Genomic DNA, 8,768 nt, shown 5'->3' with positions numbered 1-8,768 from the left:
AGCACAAACTCAGGCCTGGAATGCTCTCTCTGGTTACTTATTCCAGCGCTGGGTGCTGGGAAATCACAGAGGCATCTCTCTCCTCTCTCTTCACTTCTGTGTGAGAAGCAGTATTCCCAGTTCTGAGGGACTGACTCATAAATGTATTTACAATGAATACCAGCAACTCATTTTCCTGAATCATAACTGAAATGAAAATTTCCCAACTTTTGGTCTCCTCACAACATCATCTGATTCAGAAGTCCCTGTTGATGTCAAATGACTTCAAAGGCCTGGTCTCTGATGAGTCCCAGGTTTGATGCAAATTCTTCTGTGCCCTCCACGTGAATATACACAACTACACAACAATTCTGTGGTTAAACTCTTAGCCCAACAACAGCTGATTTCCTAATTCAGGCATTTTAATAACCATATAGTATATCTGTAGTCTTAGACGGAGAGGTTATGGGCACGGAAAGCTATTCAAGTAACAATCTTCAGAGACTAAGAATTACTAGTAAATCATTTTCTCCTTCTCTAAAGGTCAGTACGTAAATTATGATAACACAAAACATTTGTTGAGTAATAATAGATCACCTCACTTGCCAACTTATAACACTCCGGGGATATGTTTATTTCATGTAATTTGTAAGCAAATCTTTTCTACCCAAGAAAAGTTTGACTTTTCCCTAATGATGCTTCACAACAAAATGCCAAACTAAAATGGGAAGATAAAGAAAACGCCCGTGAGATGCTACACCTCAATTTGACAGCTTCATGACATCCTGGTGCAGAGGGAGAACACAGAATGTGCCACAGGCATGCGGGCATATAGGAGTGTCAATCATTCACAAATATTTACTGAGGCTCCAGTTGGAACCAGGCTTGTGTTGGATTCTGGTGTAATATAGACCTGGCTTTCATGGAGCTTCCGATCTAATGGGGGACTCCTATAAGTAAACAACGCAGGGCAACAAGAGCCATGTAAGGGAGAAGAGGATGCTACGAGAAGGCAGGGCAGACCTTCAGCAGAAGGGTCATCTCAAAGAATACTTGTATATGGAGGGTAAGAAGGAATTAGGACAAACGAAAATTAGGCTGGAGAGGGGCAGTACAGAAGGGAGAACAATGCATACAAAGCCAGAGAAGCAAGAGAACACACCGCAGGTCTGGAGTTTTAAAGAGAAGAGACATGACTAACAGGAGCACTTTGGAAAAATCACGCAGAGGGGCAGGACTGGTGGCAGAGACAGCAGTTGGGGACCTGTTGTCAGGCAGAAGATGCGACCCAAATCACACCAAGCACTGTTCACTGAGCATTTTCTTGGTCCAAGCACGAAAGTACTTCACAAGCATTATCTTGTTAAATCCTTCCAACCCTGAGAAGCAGAACTGATAATCATTCTATAGATAACTGCTGATCTCTTCTTGTCTTCTTATTATCTATTATCCCCAATCTCTCCCCCACACCTAAAATGAGTTTATTTATTGATTGATTGCCTTGGCTGCTGCTTAAAATAGAGCTGGGCACACAGTAGATATTCAAAGCATAGAGGATAGGTGGCTGAACGACCAAGCCAATGAAGGAATGTGGCCCAAGATCACACTGAGCGAAGGAACGCCGACCCACTGCATTCACTACACTTCCCACACTAATTTGCAGATTTTAGTCTCTGCTGGTCCTTCTCAGTCCCCTGTGCTGGTCCCTCATCTCACCAACCTCCAGGCTGCCCTGGACTCAGTCCTGGGCCTCCTGCCTTGACTGTCTATACCCGTATCATTGCTGATTTCATCTGGTCCTGTGGTTTTAAATACCATGGATTCACTGATGACTCAGATTTCTATCTCCATCAGAGATTTTTCTCATGAACTCCAGACACTTTTATCCAACCACCTACTCAACGTCCCCACTTGGATGCCTAACAGCCATCTCAAACTTACCAGGTTGGAAAATCAGCTCCTTTCATTGTCTTCATCTCGGTTAATGGCAATTCTATTCTTCTAGTTGCCAAAGAGATCAAAACCGTGCTCTCATTCTTGACTTGTCTCTTTCGCAACCTTTATCCAATCCGTTATGAAATCCTATTAATTCTTATCTTCAAAATACACCCCGAGTCCAACTTGTTACAACCTTGCTTCCCCCCTAGTCTGGCCACCTTCATTTTGCCTAAATTATTGCAAAAGCTTCTTGCTGGTCTCCGTCTTTCAACCCTGGCCTATCCCCCTTTCAAATTTTTCTCAACTGGTTCCCACAGCCTGAGTGATCAAGTTAAAGCTTACGTCAGATCCCTCCGCTGCTCAAACCCCTCCACTAACTCCTAGAGGCCCTCCACAGTGCCGGCTGCATCTCCTATTATACGTCCCTCACTCACTCTTCTCCAACCACACCAGCCTCTTTGCCAGTTCTGGAAAAGACCAACCCATCCCACTTTCAAGTCTTTGCACCTGCTGTCCTCTCCCTTGGGAATGCTCTCCAGACACCTGTGTGATTCACTCCTGCACCTTCCAGGTCTTCACTGTAGATTTTACTTAGTTACTTTTCATCTCCTCTCCCTAGCCCCCTACTGCAGTAGGGCAAGGACTTCGATTTGCTTACTACTATATCCCCAATACCTACAAAAATGCCAGGCATATGGTAGATTTCAATAAATATTCACTAAATGAAAGAATAAATGAGTTTTCTTTTTCACAGGATCTTCTCCATGCCAACCACACCAGGCAGCAATCATCAGAGACAAAGAAAATTTTGATAGAATTGAATTCGACATAGCTGATAAAGCATAAATAAAGGTTGATGAATTTAGTTTGAAGAATAGTTTACATTTGTTTTCTAATCAACAAAGGACAAGCATGGAGTCTGAAACAATCTAAAAATGTTTTTTAAAAATATTTTAGGAATTTTATTCTTATAAAATTTTTAAAATTCATGTATTAAAATGTATACCAAGGCAAAAAAAAATCCTGTAAACTGTGTCATTAATACAAAACTAACAGTTTTCAAAACATACAAGACACATACAATGTAAAAAAAAATCTTTATATATACAAACTGCAATGTAATTTCCAATAAAAAGGGGGAGACGGATACTTAAAAAATGCTCATCTACAAATACAAAACGAAACCCTCCCCTTGACTGACCACTTGAGCTGTCACAAAATTTGTATAGCTGCATCATGCTAGGCTTCTCTTCTTTCCCGTGTTTGCTTTCTTCCCAGTCTTCCTTCCAGTCTTCCTTCCAGTCTTCTTTTCAATTTATTTTTAAAACAAGGGTCAATCAAGCCTTTTTAAAAGCTATGTCTGCTGTTTAACAGTCCAGTGCTTTTAATTCTAAAAGTTAACACTTTATACTCTTGAGCTATAAATGAGTTTCTAAATATTGTATGCAAATCAAATAATGATGTAGATACTCTGAGAACATACCATTTACAGGAATTTCTTTTATAAAATTAAGATTTCACATCATATTTGCTTAAATCACAGTAAGCCTGTAAAGTAGGTCCTCAACCCATTATTTAAAAAAAAAAAAAAAATCCTTAACCATGTAAAAGATTTTTATTCACTCTGTTTATGGTTCCTTCAAAGGCTAAATTGGAATATCTAATCTAAATACATCTAGAGTGGTGTATTCCCCCTACTAATAAACACTAGCAACAGAAACTGGCTCACTGCTTATCTACTGTTAACACTAATACTCATTTGACTTAGTCCCTGTTACAGCAACAAAATTTTTTGAATTTTGGCTATTTTTTTATATGAGAATCACATCTATTATTAATTTATCACCATTTCTCTCAACAGTCTATTTCAGGAAAAATGTTTAGATTTAAGCTGCAATTAGGGTTCCTAATCAGGAGGTCAAAAAGCTAGTTATTGATGCTGATGTGCTTTTTCCCTGTCAAAAGCTATCATTTCTGATTAACCTTGGAGGGAGGAAGAGAGGGAGAAAGCGAAAGAGAAAGACGGAGAGAGGGAAAGGAGATAAGGAGGGCGAGAAGGGGAAGGGAGATAAACTGGTTGGTGGGTTAAAAGTGACATCTTCCAAAGTCACGATGATTTCTGGTACTGCACAGAAAACCCATAGAGACTTCTCTTGAAATTCACTAAGAAAATAGCACTGACAATGCCATTTATCTAAAAGTAAATGAAATTAGAAGAAAGTAATTTTTCACTATGTTGTAGTTCTTAGAAAAATTCTGTTGTTAAAACTTACGATTAAAGTTGGATCCTTCCCAATTATTCTGATTTACTAACATTTAACTGTGGAGCAATTGCTTTAAACAAAAGAAAAAAGTGAAGATTAAGAAAGGTCAAGTTCAGGGGTGGCCGGTTGGCTCAGTTGGTTAGAGTGGGAGCTCTTAACAACAGGGTTGCCGGTTCGATTTCCACATGGGCCAGTGAGCTGCGCCCTCCACAATCAGAATGAAAACGACTTGACTCGGAGCTGAGCTGTCAGTGTGCAGCTGGTTGGCTCAGTAGATTAGAGTACAGTGCTCATAACACCCAGGTCGCTGGTTCGATTCCCACATGGGCCAGTGAACTGTGCCCTCCACAACTGGATTGAAAACGACGACTTGACTTGGAGCTGATGGGTCCTGGAAAAACACACCTCCCCGATATTCCCCAATTAAGGGGAAAAATAAAGAAAGCTCTAGTTCAGTCAAGTTCAAGTTCAGCGAAGTAAGAGGCCTAGTATATAAAAAACCAGAGCGAGCGGAATAGTAACCAACTCAGAGACTAACAACTAGAGCCCAGTTATGGCACCGGACTGCCATCAGCTAGTGAGAAAAAGGTAGATAAATAAAATCTGCTCTCTCCAACACACATAATTTTTGCTTCACAGAAAAAACTTAAAATCCAAGACTCACTTATCCAGTGAATTAAAGGAAATGATGCCAACTGTGTGTGCGCACACAATATTTTTACAGCAAATTTAAGGGGTGCAAATAAGGTCCAAGATTGTATTTGGGAGCACCATCTTCCTTGGGTCAGTGTGGTTCACAAATCAGGCCACTGCGACTCTGAGGCACAGCCTGCATAATGACAATATTAAATACACATTTCCTTCAAACTGTTCTCATTCATTATGTCAACCAATATGAATGTATCAAGAGATAATTTTACCAACAATATAGCAAGGTATGTATTTACATTTTCATTTGCATCTTAAGTACAAACTGTTAACAATAATGACGATTATGAAAAACAAGATTAAAGGTGTGTTCATTTGGGGAAAAGCTACAATTAATATTATTCATCCAACCACAAACACTTCTGTAATGAATGCAATCCTGCCAAAAAATTCACAGCTTTAAAAAAAGTTGAAATACACGGTTCATTACATTTTTTTCCAATTCAGAATTAAAAAGAGTTCAACTTACATTAATGCTTAGCTATTTCACTCTAAAATCTGTAAAATATACAAAATACCAAGATTATCAACAGTCACATATGTTTTGAAGTCAGGAGACACGTGTATTTTCTTAAGATTGGTTCCATTTGTGTAGAAAGTCTGTGAGGATTCCCCAGTGACAACATTCCACCACTGTTCAGAAAAAATAAAATTCTCATTAGATTGATAATGACACTGTGTGACAATCCGGAGTGCCAGCCAGATCCTTCAACCTATCACCTCTCCACTCCCAAACTTCAGCAAATGGCAGGAAAGAAGTCTCAGATTAATGCTGAATATAGTATTATCAACCTGGTCAGCCTTTCCTGACTAACCCTGGTGACTGCCTTGCAGCTCCCTTACCCCTAACTCCGCGCAAGTCAGGCTGGAGAAACGTGCAGCCTATGGACAGCTGCAGACACAAGGCTACATGTCCTGTAAGGCCATGGCTGGACTGAACTCGCCTGTGTGCATGTCTTTCAGTGGAATGGACAGAAGAACGCCCTCTTCTCTAAAAAGGCCCCTTTGCAGACGCGGACTGGTATGACGGCAGACACGGAGACTATTCATAGTACGGGCTGCAGGATAGAGTCCTCTCTACTGAATCCTCCCTTTCACTAGAAGTGATCCAAAAGCCCGTGACCAGGTTTCTTTATAAAACACCCTATACATTTATTTGCTAAATAAATGTTGAACATCTCAAATGTAGCACATGCTCTGGCCAAGTCCTTCCTTTCCTCTCCCGTTCACTGAATTTGCTAAGATTATAACAGTATTTATATTCATTTGCCAAATGGAGAACATAAAGCTACCCATATGTCTCCCAGCCAGAATGAGGGCAAAAGAGACAATGTACATGAACACCTTTTGAAAAGGGCTCAGGTGCATCAAGATTCTGAGTATTATGAACACAATGATGGTGTCCCTCACTTTTGGATCCGTGGCAGTGCCTAGCATTCTGCCTTGCACGCATGACTGGGTCAATTATTCACATTCCCTATCAGTAATAATAACTGGCAAAAGTACACCCCATGGACTTCAATAAATCTCACTGAAGCAACATGTACTGACTTGAAATTTTCCAGAACTGACAACTGTGCTTTGTAAAAGAGGAATGTAATCAAGACTACACAGGACACTCCACCTACTTAGAGAAAACTGTTTTCAGTTGCTAGAGGCACATCATAGAGATAGTAAGGCCCTTAGAGATCACCTAGTCCAAGTGCCTCATTTTACAAATAAGGAAATCAGGGTTCTGAGAGAAGAAAGGCCTTGTCACCCAAGATGACACTGCTAACAAGTGGCAAGGGTGGAACAGTTTCTGGCTTCCTAATCTAGTGCTCCCATTACCTTTCCCTCTGTTAAAGCAGATCACTCTACTTGGAAACACTATACCAGCAATTAATTTGAATATGGACTAAAAAACAATGATATTAAAGTGGTAGCTAATACAGGGAATTTTTAGGGCAGTGAAACCAATTCTGTATGGTGGACACATGTCATTATACACGTGTCAAAATTCATAGCACACACAACAATGAGAGTGAGCCCTGCTGTAAACCTCAGGTGGCAATGACGCATCAATGAACCTTCATCAGCTGTAACAATGTCCCCCTCTGGTGGGGGATGTGGGTAGTTGGGGAGGCTGTACATGTGGGGGCAGGGGAACTCTGCAGTTCTGGCTCAGTTTTGTTGTGAACCTAAAATTGCTCTAAGAAATAATATGAACTTAAAAAATAGCAGCTAACATTTATTCAGGGTAATGCGCTACTATGTATAAATACTTTACATGGTTAACTCCTTTAACCCTCCCAACCCTATGAGATAGAAATTACTGTGCCCATTTTACAGATAAGAAAAGTGAGGCACAGAGCAGTTAAGTAATCCTGAATCAGTAAGATTATTAACTTAACAAAGCTAATGAGTAGCAGAGCCAGCCTCTGAACTCAGGCAGTCTGCCCCAAGGCTCACTCTCCTGACCATGGCACTCTGCTTCCTCTAAGTAATGGTCAACCTGCATTTATTGCCATGTCTTCCATATTTCAAGTCAGCCATTCTCCTCATGAATATGAATTAACATGGATTTCTCATCATTCTAACAGTACATACTCTGTGCACAGCACAGGTCAACAGCTAATTATATTATTTTTTAATTTACAAGTAGGAATAATTTTGAAAGTTAAGAGCTTTTTAGCTACTGAATATCAACTTTACCTTATTGACATGCAATTTATACAGCTTGGATTCTAAAGTAAACAGACTAAAAAAGGCTTGTTTTATTGGACATTACAACAGCTGCTCCTTTTTTACTTTTAATTTGCTCTGTGCTTTGGATAGTCTCAACACGCTGGGTAGATAGATGCAGGCTGGGTTCTATCATGATCAGTTTAACCACGCTGGTAATCAACAAGAGTGAAGTAGCCTGATTGTCACTTATGATGTAACCTCTGCAGTACAGATATCTCTTCTGCTGCTCGTTTTCAAAGTTCTCCAAGAACTCTGGAAATCTGGTCACTGATCTCGATCACATCTTATAAGCCAGACTCAGGATTATGGGATAGCCTTCCATGGGGCCCAGAGCATCAAATGACATGGTTTCTAGAAGCTCAGTGTCAAAGCTGAGCAGCTAAGGTTTTTAGCAGTTACTACAGATCTAGATTCCCAGCTTCCAACACAAAAGCAGCAATGCTACTCCTCTATCATCCTCAGAGCAGACTAAGAGCTCACTGTTACGCTAAAGGACAAGTAGTGATAGTCTCACATTCCCTGAAAATTTAATAAAGGTGTGCCCAAAAAAGGTATAGGTTAACGCAATGTTGTATAAACAGTGTGGGGACAGAGCCAGGAGTGCAGTTTCCAGGCTCTCGGCCTCACGTGGAAAGGTGCTGGCTCAGGTCGTAAATGGCCATCAACTGTGATTGGATGGCCATCAGCTGTGGCTAGTTGGCCGTCAGCTGTAACCAGTGAGCCATTGGCCACTAATATAACTGCCATGGCTACACTAGTAGCAAATGGGGGCTAGCAAGAAGATGGTGGCTGAGCTAGCAAGCGTGGATTGCAGTTAGCACGACGATTACAGCTTGCAAGTGAGGTTGGTTGGCCGAGAGAAGTGGACGGCGGGTTGCGAATAGTGTGGCTCCTGCTTCCTGTGTCTCCAACCCAGCCACCAGCGAGACTATAGTGGCATGACTCCCCTATCTATGGCTCTGTGGGTGTTCCTTTTTGGCCTAGCCACATCCTGCATTCTTATGTGGGGAGCGGGAGCTGAGACCCTGCAGGCCGCCCTGCATGACAAACAGCATTGCATTTTAAATGCAAACTTATAAAGGGATCATAACATATATCTTCCCATAGACCTAAAACTGCCTTGTAATTTACCTTTTTAATAAGCTAGATTTT

General features: G+C 40.9%; 1 protein-coding gene across 2 annotated transcripts in view; it reads right to left on the bottom strand.

Annotated features, from left to right (window-relative positions):
* Window positions 1-2,853: 2,853 nt before the first annotated feature.
* The window catches only part of APAF1 (apoptotic peptidase activating factor 1), a 65,979-nt gene continuing 60,064 nt past the window's right edge, over window positions 2,854-8,768 (bottom strand). For both annotated transcript variants that reach the window (XM_019732133.2, XM_019732132.2), the window contains one exon: window positions 2,854-5,522. In XM_019732133.2, coding sequence (XP_019587692.2) covers window positions 5,376-5,522 — 147 coding nt within the window. In that variant the 3' untranslated portion in view covers window positions 2,854-5,375. The remainder of the gene's footprint in view (window positions 5,523-8,768) is intronic.

This window comes from Rhinolophus sinicus, linkage group LG02 (assembly GCF_036562045.2).
Source record: "Rhinolophus sinicus isolate RSC01 linkage group LG02, ASM3656204v1, whole genome shotgun sequence".
Taxonomy (NCBI): domain Eukaryota; kingdom Metazoa; phylum Chordata; class Mammalia; order Chiroptera; family Rhinolophidae; genus Rhinolophus; species Rhinolophus sinicus.
This window is presented reverse-complemented; position numbering and strand designations above follow the sequence as displayed.